Here is a 17,223-nt window from a genome sequence, read left to right on the forward strand (position 1 = left end):
GTCACTTCAATAACTCCTGCTGACTTTAAAAGGCTTTAGATCAAACACTAAACCTTTCACTTGTTATCCCTGGCCTTCAACATCAAATTTAAATCAAAGCCCTTGACAAATTAGCCCCTGCACGTCCCATTTCACTGTCATCTCCTGTAAAGCTGCACAATCAACCGCTGCCTCCCATATCCTTCTCCCCCTTCATTTCCATTCCTTCTTCCATGTGAACATCTATACATGAAACCCATGCCATGTTTCCATCCTCTGCTCACCTCCTTAAAACACACTTCTTCCATGAAGACCATAAATACTAGTGCTCCTGCCAAAGAACTGTTAACCAGCAATAATAAATCATTATAATTAAATAACTTTTTAAAAAAAAATATGCAGCTTACAAGGCACGAGCTAACTCCACCACTCAATTGCTTGCATGCTGCTGCATTCCATCTACCATCCCTTATCTGTCTATGTCTATTTAGTGTAAGCCAATGTTTCCTGTGCTGGAGAAGTGAGCTCTCCCTCCAGAGGCAACAGACTAGTCAGGAAGAGGCATGAGGCAAGTAAGATGAGTGTTGCTGAGGAAAGCTGCAGAACCCCAGATCTGCCCCTCCTGCTCACTGCAAAAGTGCTGCCACGTCTGCAGACAACATAGCAGGCAGCTCCTTGAAAGCCATCTGTCTTCCTTCTCTCCCCTGCCCCCAGTATCTCTCTACAGGAACTATCTGTGGGAGCAGCCTACATATACAAGGGAAAAGGCTCCAAGTGTTGCCAAGCTGTTCTCTACTCCTATGAATTTAACTCAGGCTTGGTGTGGTACCAGGGAGTCCCTCCTCAGCATGAGTGGGAGTCTGAGGAGGAAGAAGATCAGAGGTACCAGAAGGGTTGACAGCAGGGAGAGTCAGCTAAATATGTGTCAAAGAGCAAAAAGAATAAGAAAGAAAAAAAGACAAGACAGAGAAAAGACAAGAAGGAATAAAAAGAACAAACAGAAATGACGGAGAAAGGAGTCACAGTAACAACTGCTTTAGGATATTGCAAAGGGACCTGGAGAAGGATCCATCTGCCAGATCATCAGAAGAAGTTTGAGAACTGCTTTATAAACTCTCCAGGGCAGGGCCTTCGGTGAAATCGTGCACCCAATGAGGTCAATGGAAGTTTTGCAATTGACTTCAGCGAAGCCTGGATTTCACCTCGTCTTCTTTCTTGCCTCCCGACAGTTTGGGCAGTGACTAAAAAAATACTTTGATATTTACAAAACATCAGAAACCGTGATGGCAGTGGCAGTGGGCAGGGACAAAGTTAAGAATATTTGGTGTACCTAGAGACTTTTTGGAATAGTCCAACTGTAATTTAAATTCTCATGCTTTCTAATGATTTGTGTAAAACTTTGGCATTCTGTTGAAGTTTGGGGTAGTTTCCCCTGATGTGTTCACAATTTCAATGCCACTTTCACTAAAAAATTTTTGTCTTGGATTAAGAGAATCCTCCTTTGAAAGAAGACTCTTTCTCTTTGCAAGGTAATTGCTGTTTCCCTGAACTGACAGAATTTTCGCCAGTGTCACTGGGCATTATTAATTTTATTAGTCATTTTATTAATATAAGATGGAACGAACTTTAATATTTTTAATGTAGACAAGTAGGAGCCAAATTACCTTGTGTCAGTTGGAATGCTACATGTGTATACAAAGGCAGAATTTGGTCATAGATCTTTTTGGGGTTCTAAAGTCAGAATAGAAAAATCAACATTTGCCAACATGTAAACTTTGCTAAATGGCTAATACTATGTATGCAGCAAATTTGGCATTACAGATATTAACTAGTTAATACAATACCCCTGAGAGGTATTTAGTTATTATTATTTCTATGATATTGACAAGGAAACTGAGACAGACAGAAAGATTAACTGATTTGTTCAAGGCTACATGATGAAACAGAGGCAGACTCTGGACTAGAACCCTAATCTTTTAATTCGTAGTTCCTGACTCACATCTCTAGAATACGCTGCCCCTTAAGATGAAGAAGGATTAGGAGAAAATGAACAACAAACTCCAGAAATATACTGATTAAAAAGCCCAAGGTGGCAAACAAATATTCAGGAGCTGAAAGCCCCTCCCCCAAAAAAATTTAGTAACTTTTTAGCTTGTGAACCTTAAATAAGCATTGACTGGATAATGAAACCACCAACACATAGCTATTGCAGATTTACAGAAGAAACACTCAAACTATATAGTCGACAAATTATTTTTAAAACCCTCAGGAAAAAAAAACAGATTGGAAAAATAATCCTCAGAATAATATTAAGAGCAAAGAATATAATAAGATAAAGTGTGCTGAAATAATATACAGTAAATCAGCTGAACATGAGCTCCCAGTGCAGTCCTGGGCCAAAAGGACTAATGCAATTCTTGGTTGTATAAACAGGAATATCAAGTAGGAATAGGAAGGTTATATTACCTCTGTATTTGGTTTTGGTGTGATCACTGCAGGAATAGTACGTCCAGTTCTGAAGTCCACACTTCAAGAAGGATGTTGATAAATTGGAGAGGGTTCCGAGAAGAGCCATGAGAATGATTAAAGGATTGGAAAACATGCCCTGTTGTGGTAGACTTAAGGAGCTATGTAGTTTATCAAAGAGGAGTTTAAGGGGTGGCTTAATCACAGTCTATAAGTACTTACATGGGGATCAGAAATGTGATAATATATGGCTTCTCAGTCTAGTAGACAAAGGTATAACTTCCAATGACTGGAAACTGAAGCTAGACAAATTCAGACTAGAAACAATGTGCAAATTTTTAACAGTGAGGGTAATTAACCATTTGGGACAATTTATCAAGGGTTGTGGTGGATTCTTCATGACTTATAATTGTTAAATCAAGATTGGATGTTTTTCTAAAAGATATGCTCTAATTCAGCCACAGTGATTGAACTAGAAGCAGGAATTAATTCATGGAAGCCTGTGGTCTGTGTTATACAGGAGGTCAGAGCAGTGGACTCTTCTGGCCTTTTAGATAAAAAAAAATGTGTTTCTGATCTTAAAAATAAAAAGTAAGAAAATTAAAGAAAGATGAAAGTCCATCCAATGCCTAAATACAAGCAGTGCGAAAAAGGTAAAGTCTGACTGACAAGCCTCATGTAAGGACATTTGATCTGATGTGACTCCCAAGCTTCTGTATATTCTAATAATATCGGAATGCAGCTAACCTCATATCAACTTTGACAGCTTTTAATAGAAGTTGAAATATAATTATCCATGTCTGCTTCCTTTTGCAACAGATGCTAATTTCAATATCAAATGCCTTATCATGTAGTTCTTCCTGTGTATCAGTGCCCTGAAATGAAGTGGCAAAGACGCACTCTGTAAGCAAGGAAATTGTCCTTATGGTCATATCCTTTCTGATTACTAAGCAGAGGTGGAACCTACAAATAGAGGAACACAAACAAGCTGTACTGAATATACCAAGTTCAGTTACGTCTATTATGTTAACTGAATAAAGTTCAAGGAGGCAATGGACCAAATTCTTTTCTCACTTACAATGGTACAACCCTAATGAAGTCTATGGAATTATACAAGTGTCACAGAGAGCATAATTTGGCACAGTACATTTAACCTACTGTACTAATGGCCAGCAGGTAGTCCTCAGGAGAGTAAAAATGGACAGCAGAGTATCTGCATATCCAACCACAAGCTAGCTGGATCCCACATGACAAAGTGTGTGTTCTAGGTGTACACTTCAGTGTGTGGCTTCTGTGTCCCAAAGACACTCTTACAACCCATCAGAACATTTTTCAGGACCTTTAATTAGCCTGTTTTCCAAAAATCCCTGCAAACTCAGAGGTTTATGTAGCATTTCTGTTCCCAGTAGATAAAAAACTTAGAGATTTCTGGGCCCACTTTAACTCTCCAGGATGTCTGTCGCAACAGCTCCATTCAACTTGTTCTGCTCACTGCTTCATGCCAATTACAACGAACTAGCTTACTGCTCAGTCCCAATTACAATGAAGACATTTAATTTCCTCTTTGATTTCCCTACAACAACAGATTGCAACTTGTGGCGCTTCAAGTAGTTTTGGTAGCTCATTTAATACACACAGAAAACTGAATATCTGCTGATTATGTTCCCAAGTACCAGCTCATTGCAATAAAGGATGAAGAGAAGAGATGCAATCTCCAGAGCATGAGAATCTGAAAATGATTACTGCTGGCAGAAAACTTGTTTTGTCTCATAGTCCTGGGGTACAGTTAAAATCTTTCATGAATGATTAATGAACTATAGTCAGATCAATGAAACTTTGTCCTAAATGTATCCATAACCTACTCAGGAGGGGGACGGAGGTGGCAGAACAGGCCTGGCCCTTGTAATTTGCGACCGTTGAAGTAGTGAAACCGAGTAATTCATCTAATGGACTCTGGCTAGTTTTTCAACTTTCTTTACATGAATCACCAAAGTGAGTTTTTTCTTTGCTGTTTCCTATTTAGCAGGAAAGTTTAAATTCAATGAGCCAAACTCTGAAACCCTTACTTATGTTGTGTCCCTTACTCTGTGACTGTGAGAGGAGTAAGGTTTTACTCATTGTAAGTAAGGGTATCCGAGTCTGGCCCATATTTGATTGTTTAATTATTTATCAACAGAAAAATTAGAATATTAAGCCAAAACACCCACTGTATTTTTTCAGTGATAAATCATGAAGGTCTTCAAATTCTCTCAGTGAGAAACTTTAGTTTCATTTAGTCCTTATTCTTTTAACCAGCACAATCACTTACTTCCAAGAATTATTATATTCTCATCTTCTTTCTTGATGGATGATGAGTTGTCCTCAGTAAAGTTGTTAACTATGTAAAATGAAATGCAAATGAAATAGCACAATCAAAATCAAACTATTAAAAATAGTGGAGCAGGCAATAGGTGGTACTAAATACTACCCTTTTGCTTGTGTCATTAAGCAGATAATACTGGCATATTTAGAAGCATGATAAAACACAGAGCTGTTCTTATATTCTCATTGGTAGAATGTTCTGCAGTCAAGCAACAAATGATTTGCCTTGTACAATTTTTTCTGCATCATACCAACTTGACCCAGATGAGAGGGGAAATTTTGTTAGAAGCTTCAGATGAAAAGCAAATTGAAATTTTCAATAATTGTATTCAAGCATATTTTCAAATGGTCATTGCAAACATTTATTTCTGTGAGAGTGGGGCCCCAGCAATCTAAAATGGTCTGCAACTGCTTGCTTTCTGGAACACAGGAAGCTTTCCATGCCTTATTTTCCTTGCACTCTGCAATCTCTCTCTGCCTCACAGTCTCAGAGGGAGTTATTCTCAGGTCACAGATCAGCATGGAGGCAACAGCATCCTTAAAGAGGCCTAGACAGGAATGTGGAACCTGCAGGTCAGCAATGGTCCTCTCCTTTTAATGGTTCTTTCTACCCTGCCTGCTCTCTGGACTCATTCTGTTCCCGAGAAAGAACCACCACTTGGGATGACCTTTCCAAAGCTGGCAACAGGCAGATGGGCTGACCTCAGTAGGGTGCCCAAGGGCCAGCCTGCAGGACTGGATGCAGGTGCGTTCAGGGAGCAGGAGCTATGAGGCATTCAGATATCACCTTGATGAGCACAGTATAAGAACATAAACAATAGACTAAAGAGCCCCATTGTCCAGCCCATCTTCATCCTTCGGCCATCTCTGCTGAGCTCAGCCTGTGTCTAGGCTTTAAGGGAAAGGAGCCAGCCCTTTACCTCTCTCAAAACAGCCCCTGTTCTTGGGAGTTAGGGAATGGAAAAGGTACTAGATGCTCCTCTACCCCCCTACAGGTATCATTTAGAATTGTCATAGACCCATCTCCCTCTCCTCCTCTTAACCGTAATGGCAGTGATTGAAAAGGCTGCCTGGCTCCACTCTAACCAGTATGCCCATCTGCTTCTCCTGACCGTCAGAGTGATAACTGGCTTAGGGCACTTCTCTCACAGCAAAGGTTTTGTCCAACAGTGAGGTGGTGGAAGAGAGAGACTTGTTCTGGTGGTGTCTATTCTAATACACTGGAAGGTGGAGTGCCCGTTGTCCATCAAGGCAGTCCATCTTGCAGGATCTCAGAGTTGATTGGCTGAGATGTCTGGAGCTGTGTCCAGGAAAGTGGGTCTTAACCCCAAAGACTCTTCAGACAGTGCACTCTCAGTGGGGCATCTCCAGTAGCGGATAGTAGAAAATATCAGATTCCTCAGATTCTGTTTCTTGTACTAGAAACTGCAAGCCTATGTTATGGGCATGTTCTTTTTTTAGCTTGAGAGGCCCACTGATGTACAGCATTCCACCCCTTCCCATTCATTCTCTGGGTCCTGCAAAAGGTTTAGGCAAAGAAGGAAACTCTCATCCTGACCAGACAGTCCTGGTATTTGGGACATGGGATATAGAGTTTCCTTGGTTTCCACATCTACTGACAAAACATCTGGTGACAGATAGCGCTCTAGGAAAAACTCCATCTCATATCCTGGTTCCCTGATATTCCTGAGGTGGCAAAGTCATTTGACCAGAGTACCTGTCACCAATCCCAAAAGCATCTCTATCTAGAACAAGCCACTATACCTGGGACAAGTACAACTACCAATATGCAGGGAGAAGATGGACAGCCAGGTCCTATTCCATCCCTCCGGTCTGAAAATGCCTGTAGGGGTGCTCAAAAAGGGAGCAGCCCTTAGTATCTTAAAAGAATAAGCATCAGGGATCCTCTAGAATGTTTTCTAATAGGCTGTCGCTTGCTAGTCATCCAAGTTTTTGAGGGTAATAAAAATGTCTGCGCCATGCTGAGCCAATTGTGTTTGCGTGGCAGTTTACAATAGTGCTCTCCAAGCTACCTTATCCACCCTTTAAGCCCTGAGAATTGGGCTTCTTGTTCTAGTTTTCCCCTTAATGGATATTTATTCTTATTTCTATCCTGGTAGCATCCAGTGGATTTCTATTATGGGAACACAAATACCCACTCAGGATTGAGAGCCCATTATGCTAGAAGTTGTATAAGCAAATAGGTAGATGTGGACTATTATATGTAACCCTTCCGCCTGTCAGAGTTGGCAGCAACAAGGGCCGGGTTCAATATCTAGGGGTTCCATTCCAATAACACAATGCAAACCGGCTCGAGCCCCCACCCAGTGACCTGGGACAAATATATACCACCCCCGCTGGGCGCCTCCAAGAGGCAATACTTCCCCTCTCACAAGCGCATAGTCTGAGTGGAACAAAAAGCCTTTTAATAACAGAGAGAAACAATGTGGCATTATGTTGGGGAAACACTACGAACAGGATTCATAACACAGCCCATGAGCAAAAAAACCCACCCCAAGCAAATTGGGGCATGTCCTTTCCCTTTAGTTCTTGAGTCCAGCAACCCCAAATCACCCAAAGTCCCAAAAGTCCAACGACCCAAAAGTCTCTGTCCCTGGTCAGGGCAGCCCCAGAGTCCAAAATCTTATCTGCAGAGTTTTACTCCCCAGTCTGGGTAAAAATGTGCCTGTGGCGGGGGGGAAAGAGGTAAGGGGCACCTTACATGACTACCCCACAGCTCCACAGGACTCCGCTCCGCTCGCCATCTCATGAATGCCTCCGCTCTGCTCCGCTGTCTCACGAACGGCTCCGCTGCCATCTCACGAACGGCTCCGCTCCACTTGCCATCCCGCAAACTGCTCTGCTCCACCAGCCGCTCTGCTCGCCGTCCCGCAAACTGTTCCACCATATATTTTCAGGCTCCTCCACTACTTAACACAACACTCAGTGATTTAAGCTCTTAGTAAGTTTAGCTCTTTTGTGATTTCAGCTTGTAGTAGGGGAGCCTCAGTGCTGGTGCACCATTGGCCCAAAGTGAATTCAGCTCAGCAGCCTCTAACTAGATCCCTAATGGAATCAAAATTAGCTCTGATATTCCACAGTGGAGAGAGGAGGAAGTGCAATTAACATGTAAGGCCCTCACCAGGGGGTCCATGCCACCAAGTATTAATATCTGTCCCCAGCCTCACTCAATCCACAGTTTTGGAATCCATGTCCCTTGCCTAGCAAGTGCTACTTAGTTGATGGCGAGTCCCTCCATCATAACAAAAGGCCAAGTACAGTTCCACTGTCCTTTATTCCCATAATCAGGGTAATAACAATTTATTCTTCCTGCCCCAATAACAGAGACACTGGGGATCCCACAGCAGCCAAAGTGACCATTTGGGCAGCTATAGCCTCATTCTAGGCAGGGTGGGTGTGCCTATGCAAATGAGATCAGCCCCTGAAGTTCTTTTCCACAACTTGCCACACCTCACCACCAGATGTCAGGGTGGAGCTCATCCTGACTCTGCTTACATATATATGCCAGACAGGTGAGAGTGATCTGGCTGTGAATCACATGAAGATGCCTGTTCCTAATTATTCCTAACACCAGGGTCTCAGGATAGTCCTTTCTTTATTCCTATTGTAAACTCTAGTTTCCACTTAATCTTTAACCTTCCTTCATTCTCTTCTCATCCATCTACTCCAAAGGAATCCCCATGGCACTCTCTTGATGATAATCAGGGCTAGTGTATCGTTACGCAGGGGTCAAGATTTTTGCACTCTTTTTAAGGGACCAGGAAAGGGGAATGGCTTTCCGGTAAAATGATAGATTAGTGGCTAGTTTTGTGTGTGAAAGAAGCCTACATAGCCAGACTCTGATAGCCACTAGGTGTTAATGGTTGCTCCACCAGAAGGATGACTGTCTCACCAGCAGTGAGGGTGTCAGCCTCCATTACAGTGTGAAGGTTAACATGTCTGTGGAGACTTTCAGACAATGGGTTCTGGGAATCATAGCCCAAGACACTGCTGTCACCTAATTCTCCACAGTTAGTATGCCACCCACTGATGATAACATGTAATGCTAGGCATTACCCATTGTACATTAGCGACTCCCCACTCACAGAAATGAAGATTTTGGTGTTGTCTTGTAAACTAAGTTGTGCAGAGGTAGATGACCACTTTGTAAGCCCCACCCGAGTTATAGTTTGGAATGATATTTTCAGATTGCAGCCTGTTGAGTTGTGTGAGATGCTAAGAAAGTTATCTGCTATAGCTGAGAGGCAGGCCACAGGGGCAGAGGAGCACAAGCCCCCTGACAATCGAGGCAGAGTTACCTGTATACAAGTAATCAAGGATGTGCAGCCCATTCCAGGTTGGTCGTGCCCCTGAGCAGAAATTTGGTTTAGGGCTGTCAAGTTACTGTGCAGCAAGCAAGAGTGTGACTCTACAGCTTACCACAAAATAAGACTGAAACCTTCCTTTTCTTCCAGGGGAAAAGAAGATTTGTACTCCTGCCTGAACCCTAAGGATCCACTCCATTGTTCTCACTGCTTATACCCTGCATGTCAAAGCCACTTGGGCCATTGGGTTTCCCTTTTCATCCTGACAACAGAGCTTTTGATTGGCTAGAATGCTTTCTGATGAACTGCACAAGTCGCTTCCTTTCCACCAAATGCTGAGCATGCTGCCTCCATGGCGCTCCACCCCCGACAGCCTCAGAAGCCAAACATGAATCTGAGAACTATTTCAAAACTAATCTAATAATTGCAAAGGCAAAATTCATATTCAGCACTCCCCGCCTTGATGCTAAATACTACTTAACTACGTGCTTCTGTTGTGCCACCTCACTAATCCTAAAAGAGAGGGCACAAACCAGACATATACAATTATATTATAGTCAAGGCCTTGAAGTGTATTATCAGAACATTATAGATTTTATCTTAGCTTGCAATTAGTTACTGTGCTGAAGCCATGAGTCAAGCCACTTGAAATGATTCAAGTGGGGGAAAGAATAATAATAAAGAGGCAAGCTAGCTCAGTGATAGGCTTGTGGGTCCTATTAAATTTGAAAGGCTATGATTTCTATTCCTAGACCCGCCAGTTAACATAATAACAAGCACCATGCTTCCCCACCCCATTCAAAGACTTGTACTAAGCAAGAATTGAGAGCCAAAACAGCATCAGGTCAATCCTGTACAGTGTAGTCAAAAGTTGCCAGGAAATTATCATGGCAGTACTCTTGAAAAGCCTGCAACCGCTCTGGCTGTCTTTGCTAAATTTATAATTGTAAGCTACAGGCTCCATCGCAAAAGGAACCCAATATATGATGTTTGTTTCTGTGGCAAGAATGGGAGGAGACTAATGGTAAAGGAGTGGGTAGGATTGGGGGGGGGAGGGGGAAGAAAATCAAGCCTTGCAGGGTTTTTAGAGACCTGCAGAAAATCATTTAAATAGGTAGTTCATACCTCAGATACTGTGCACTGCTTTGACAATCCTCTGGTTTATGGCGTACTAAACAAAGTCTTCTTACATTTACTAGACTGGAATGTCCATTTTCCTAGACGCTTTCTGCTACTTTACTAGTACTTTAAAATTTGGACACGTGACAGAAATGTGTGTAACACATTTTTTAAGTGTTGATTGCACTCGTAATTTTAAAGTCAGAATATAAAATAAACATCTCTGCCCTTTCTTCCAGCAGGCAGCACAGAGATCTGCTCTCCGCGTTCTGTCTGACAGGTACATTTTGTCATTTTTATGAACTATAAATTGCTTTATGAAACGTTGAGCCCTATTTATTGTGGCATATAACTCATAATCGGATTTTGTCCCCAAAGTATCTGTGAATTGGGATGTTAAACATTTTTGCATGCTTGGATTTGTCATGCATGTATGGAGTTTATTACTGCAAAAATCACAGTCTTGTTGTATTTCATACAGAATATGCAGAATCCCTTGTTGTGATACCAAGCAAGAGATAAAAAACTTACTGGAGAAGGCATGAATGAGGCAGTAAATTCTGAACTTTAGAGTATGCTGAGATATATTTAAGATCATTTTTCAGCAATAAGTACTTCATTTATTTTGAGATGTTCTCTTTTGACTTTTTCCAGATTCTTTCACTGGGAATTACTCTTGTTTTGTTGAGATTCTCTCAATATTAATTTATGAGGGGTTGGCTTTTGGCTGGGGAGGGGGGGTATTTATTTTATTTTTGAACAATAATTGGTGCTTTAGACAGAACAACAAGGGAACAAACACTGATATTCTTACTCCATTTTTACTCAGTCCTTTCTCAGGCAAAAATTCCCATTGACTTTAGCAGGAGTCTTGCCTAAATAAGGAATTCAGGATTCGGGCCATAGTAAATATTATAGTTGGGCTGTAGATCAGTATAGGTATTTACCCTAAATGACTGTACTGAAAGAGGATTTATTGAAAAATAAGGTAGCTTTCTAAGGCAGTCCTGATTTTCCCCCCCCACCCATTTTAGGAATGGCAAAGATTGTACATTTTAGTGCCTATGAAAAAGAACTAGCAGATTTACATTTACCCACAGATGAGGTACTGTGTCATGCAGGCTGACACAACGTAAATTTCCCCATGCCTCTTTGGCAGCCACCTCTACTCCATCTAGCCCACTCTCCCCCCTCCTCCCTGGGAATAAGCAGTAATTGACTCAGTAAGCCAGCTCAGTCTAGGACTTCTCCTGAGCAGAGCCTGTCACTTAGGCTGAATTATACGTTGTGCATGGGTGAATAACGTTTCTCTATGCCCTGAAGCAGAGACAGCCAAAATTATCCTCCTCGGTATACAAACACTGTTTTGTTTAGATTTGTTTAAAAGAAGAAAAACTTTAACCTAGCAAGCTGAGTGCAACACCCAAGCTGTGGGCTAAGTCGTGTCCTCAGATGTTGGGCATGAAAGGCACACAGATATCGGCAATATTTGTCCCGAAAGCAAGCAAGGAAAAAAGCCTAAGCAGCACCATACTCCTATCCCTGAATACATGTAAGCTCTTCCACATAAACAAGATGCCTTTTGGGTTCTCTGGGTATTTGAAGGTGTGGCCACAAGGAATGGGAGGAGCCAGAGATGACTATTTCACTCTTCCTCATTCTCCAGCTAAACTGGGAAAATGCCTGCAGAATTGCTCAGGGGAGCAGTGGTGCAAGCTAGCTGAGCTGAATACATACCTACGGGATTCAGGCACTTTGTACTCGGCACAACTAGCCCATGCCCCCATTAGCCGTTGCCCATGCTGCCCCTGCTACACTATATTTTTAGCACGCTAGTTTCATGAAAACTAGCTTGAGTATGTCTGTGTGAGCTGGGAATCACAGCCCTCGCTCCAAGTGTAGACGAACCCTGAGAGAGAAGTGCTATGACATGAGTGAATGTATTTACATTACCAGAGAGCAAGAATGGGTGAGTGTTAGGGTGCTAACCTGGGGCTTGGTAGACATGAGCTCAGTTCCCTTCTCTGTCAGACTTACCTTGGGCAAGCCACCAAGGGTGTTTCTTCACTGCAGTGAGGGGCGTGACTGCAGCCCTGTGGACAGGTCAGAGTTAGCTTTGATCTAGCCAGCTTGGGCGACGATAGCAGTGAAGCTGTGGCAGTGCAGGCTGTACAATCCCCCCCCCCCCCCCACAGAGCCCCAGGCAGCTGCCACAGCTTCCCTGCTATTGTTATTTAGGCTAGCTCAGGTATGTCCGTGTGTGCTGCAGACACACCTCTGATTGCAGTATAGACAGACCCTCAGTCTCTCTCAGTCTGTGAAATGGGAATAATAGCACTTCCCTACCTCATAGGTCCCAGTTGGAGCCAGACCTTGTCAACAGTTCGAAAGAAGGCAGCAGGCAGAAATCTGTGCCATGCTGGAACTGGTTTACTGTAATGAGTTGCTGGGTTCATACCATTTCCACTCAAGATCCCCGGAAGGGACAGGCAAATTCTCCCACAGTACACTGTGAAAACATTCATAGAATGGTGCAGTTTATTGAAGTGCTACAGACCATGGCATGTGCTCCCAGAAATTTTAGCTCACCGAAGGAGTGAGTAGAGCACCAGTAGGCATGCAAGGCAACAGTACCCACCTCAGCACTCGACTGTTACGCTGCGGTGTGACTGTTCTCTCTTGTGATAGGCTAACTGGAAGGAAGCAACTCAAAGTTAGGTCACTTGAGTTAATTCTGTAGTAAGGACACACCTAAATGCTCTATAATAAGGGGGCCATATGAGATAGACCTTAGACCAGTGGTTCCCAAACTTTAACAACCCGTGAACCTGTTTCACTAAAATGTCAAGTTTTGCAAACCCCCTCCTAAAAATGAATATTTCCAGGGATTTTCTCCTTTACCTGAGTATAAATTATAAAAACAGTGATCTTGGAAATATAAAAATTGTTTTTATGATATGCTTATTACACACAATTTATTATTTGTTATTATTTATCATTACAGTATTTTTATTCCATTAAGAATAATAACAGCAACACTCTTCCAAGATCTCACCTTCGTAGCTTGTATCACTTTGAATAAGCCTGTTATAAGACAAGGCTCCTATGTTTCATCAAGGAGTATCAGATGTGAAACAGCATGAAGGTATTTAAGAAGCCAACTCGAAGAGTTCCTCCTACACAAGCATTCAGGTCTTGAGCAGCCAGGCAAACAACGCACATTACAACTAAGCTTAAACTTGTTCTTCATAATAATTTTAAAAACAATACTAGCTGCCTATTTAATTTTAAAAACAGCAAAAAATATCCCTTTCCATTTCTTCTAAGGAGTCTTGAAGTTTAAATCTCCTCAGTGTGATAGATATGCTTGCTTTGATCTGCTTAGCTCTTGGAAGTCCAGGGGCTCCGGGCTGCTGGCCCCATGCTGCCTGGGGTCCCTAGGGACAGCTCTGTCCACCATTAGGGAATTTTTTATGGAGAACCCCCTGTGACATTTCGTGAACCCCCAGGGTTTCACGAACCCCAGTTTGGGAACCACTGCCCTAGACAGATTACTTAAAACTGGGATGGCAACTCTCTAGGTATGTCTGCACTGCAGTCCAAGATGTGATGGCAACTATGGTAGCATGTACCCATGCGAAAATTGCTAAAAATAAGTGTAGATGCAGCAGCGTGGGCTGTACAAGCACCCTGGAGACCCGCTGTCACTGCTGAAGCCTGGGCCTCCACCCCCTACAGTGCTACTTTTAGCAGTGCTCGTGCAGGTTAAGCTTGTGCGGGCGGGTGTGCTTCCTACCCAAGCTGCAATCACATTTCTCATTGCAGTGCAGCCTCTGAGTCAGCCTTAGTGGTTTTGGTTGAGCAAAGTGTTTCTTGTTCCCAGACCTATACTTAAGCTATGATTAGGGCCCTACTAAATTCACAGTCATGAAAATCGCGTCACGGGCTGGGAAATCTGGTCTCCCCCCGTGAAATCTGGTCTTTTGGGTGCTTTTACCCTATACTATACAGATGTCATGGGGGAGACCAGCATTTCTCAAAGTGGGGGTCCCAACCCAACAGGGAGTTTCAGGGGGGGGTCACAAGGTTATTTTAGGGGTGTCGTGGTATTGCCACCCTTACTCCTGCGCTGCCTTCAGAGCTGCGGGGCCGGAGAGCGGCAGCTGGTGGCCGGCGCCCAGCGCTGAAGGCGACGCCCCACCAGCAGCAGCGCAGAAGTAATGGTGGCAATATCACCCCAGGCCTCCCTGACTTCTGCGCTGCTGCCTTCAGAGCTGGGCAGCCGGAGTGGCGGCTGCTGACTGAGGGCCCAGCTCTGCAGGCAGCAGCACAGAAGTCAGGGTGGCAATGCCCTACCATGCCGTCCTTACTTCTGCGCTGCTGCTGACAGCGGTTCTGCCTTCAGAGCTGGGCTCCCAGCCAGCAGCCAGCACTCTCCAGCTGCCTGGCTTTGAAGGCAGCACCGCCACCAGCAGCAGCGCAGCAGTAAGGGTAGCAGCACCACAACCGCCCCCTACAATAACTTTGTGACCCCACCACAACTTCTGTTTGGGTCAGGATCCCTACAGCTACAACACTGTGAAATTTCAGATTTAAATAGCTGCAATCATGAAATTTACCATTTTAAAAATCCTATCACCGTGACATTGACCAAAATGGACCGTGAATTTGATAGGGCCTTAGCTATGATCCAGCAAAGCACTTAAACATGTAACTTGAAGCATATGAATAGTCCTGTTGCAGTCAATAAGACTACTCATGGGCACCAAGTTACACACGTGTAAGTTTTGTGTTGGACTGAAGCCCTTGTCTGTTAGACTATGTTGTTTCTCACACTGTAGAGTTCCCCGCATAGGCTGTTTATCAAAGGAGCGACTCAGCTGGCTGAGAGCCAGAAGGAACGCAGTATGACAGCTCTGGTGGTGGCCTAGGGAAGCCTCAACTCCCTCTCAGCTGCAATTTGATCTGGATCCCATCAGAAAGCCAGGGCACTGTGGTTGTGGGTTGCACAAGACACAAAGGAGGACCGTACATTCAGGATCAGTCAGTGACAAACTCTCAGCTCTAGAAATGTTTTCACTTTGGCTACATTTTTCAAGACTATCCTGCAAGGAAAAGAGTCAGAGTCTTCTTTCTCATAAATGAAAGCAGATATCAGTCTTGCCATTGATGCAGAATCATGGTTATCCCACAGCTGCAAGTTCCACAGGCTCTCCAGGGAAGCCAAGGGTGACCGTTGGTATATTTTAGGGTAGAAAATATCTAGAACAAGTGTATCCTAGCCCCTCTAATTATAACGTGCAATAAGAGAAATTGCATAAAATGTATCTTGCTGCAGTGGTTGTGTTGCACATTAAAGAAAAAGGAATCTAAAGGCTTGAGGGCTTTGTAAAGACTTGGGAGCTAAATTTCTTGGTATCAATTGAATTCCAAGTGAATATCTCTTCACATCACAGAACTTTAACATGATTTGCCACATTTTGGTCATTGCCGTTCTTTGTTTAGGAACATCCCATGATAGGACTCTTAGGCAGGGTTGTAAAAGTTACATAAGAAGATGGAAGAGAGCTGGCCTAGAGACTTCTAGCTATTGGGTCACACATAATCATCTTTTCACATTGAGGAGTATTAAAATTATCCTAGCATTCAGGAAATGAGGCTCAGTGGGGGAAGGGATAAGAGGAAGTGGCCTTCTCTCCCAGAAAATGTTAGGAGTCTCCTAACAGCTGTAGTTTGTTTCTTGCCATACCACAGCCAAACATATGTCCATACCCACTGGTCCACTCCTCACCTTTCTCAAACGTGGTCCTAGTGACATTTGAGGAGGCGAAGGAGAATGAAAGTTCTAATTAAGAGAAATAATTATACTTTTAAAATATCTTAAAAATCTATTTGCTGAAAGAGAGAAAAGTAATTTCTTTAAACTTTTATGTATTCCCTCCAGCTGCCAGCTTCTTTTCACTATAATTTGCAATGAATTTATGTGTGGATAATCACTGCGTATGTGTGTGGTGCATTGATATGCTCTTCTGTATATTAGTAAGGAAGAGACAGGCATGGTTGCTTTCTGGCAATGTGAAGAATATGCAAAGTGCTATTGGGAAGAAGAGTGTCTATGTGTGTAGCATATGAAGTGCCTCGGCGTGTGATTAACCTCACTGAGTATGTAGTAAATAGCAGATAACTGTGATCAAAAAAGGATTTGTGTGATTTATCAAGCTGAGCAACTGTGCATTTTGCAGTGAAGCAGGAGGTCAATCCTGAAATCTAGGGCAAGTAGAGCAATAGGAAATTGCAGGGACTAAGAAGTTAATCATACCCTTGGACTGCTTCCATCTGTTTTTGAAAGACAGAGTCAGTACAGTGCTAGCAAGGATGCTTCACAGCACCAGATCAGGAATTAATTTTTTCAGTGAATCTTCAAATATCATTTGCAGGAACACGGGCTTATAAAAATGTAATTTAATTTCATGGGGATAAATCATAGAGGACAAGAAGTGTGGTTTTTTTAAAATGTGTGTATCTAAAAAAGAGAAGCAGCAAAAAACCAGGAGGAAAACAGACATTAACAGTATGAAACTTGAAGGATATAAATGGTCTTGTGGTTAAATTGTGCGTGTAATTGTCTTTGAAAAATCAGCTTGCAACTGGGAAACTCTTACATTTTTATGACCTTTTGAGGTATATTTTTCAATAACCTATCTGCCCATCTTGCATCAGCTTGGGTCAAAGGGGCATTTACTTAAAGTATTGTTGAACTGCTGCTCTGAACAATGACTCCATGTATCAGGACTAAATGGTTGTCTGTGGCCAATTGGGTTATTAATGAAGAGAAAATATAATTCTGTAATTTCTATATCAGTTTTGACATTTCTCAGTGTATTTCACTGAACCTTAATATTACACTCCCTTTGGACAACGACATTCCTTTTGGGCATTGAACATGTTATAAAACAAAGAGGATTTTCACTTT

General features: G+C 42.8%; 1 protein-coding gene across 3 annotated transcripts in view; it reads left to right on the forward strand.

Moving 5' to 3' along the window:
* Positions 1-17,223, forward strand: part of AFF3 (ALF transcription elongation factor 3) — a 469,491-nt gene that overhangs the window by 354,538 nt on the left and 97,730 nt on the right. For 2 of the 3 annotated variants that reach the window (XM_073352102.2, XM_073352138.2), the window contains one exon: positions 10,490-10,530. In XM_073352102.2, the coding sequence (XP_073208203.1) occupies positions 10,490-10,530 (41 nt within the window). The remainder of the gene's footprint in view (positions 1-10,489; positions 10,531-17,223) is intronic. The other variant, XM_073352110.2, reaches the window with a different exon arrangement.

This window comes from Lepidochelys kempii, chromosome 1 (genome assembly GCF_965140285.1).
Source record: "Lepidochelys kempii isolate rLepKem1 chromosome 1, rLepKem1.hap1, whole genome shotgun sequence".
In the NCBI taxonomy this organism is placed as follows: Eukaryota; Metazoa; Chordata; order Testudines; family Cheloniidae; genus Lepidochelys; species Lepidochelys kempii.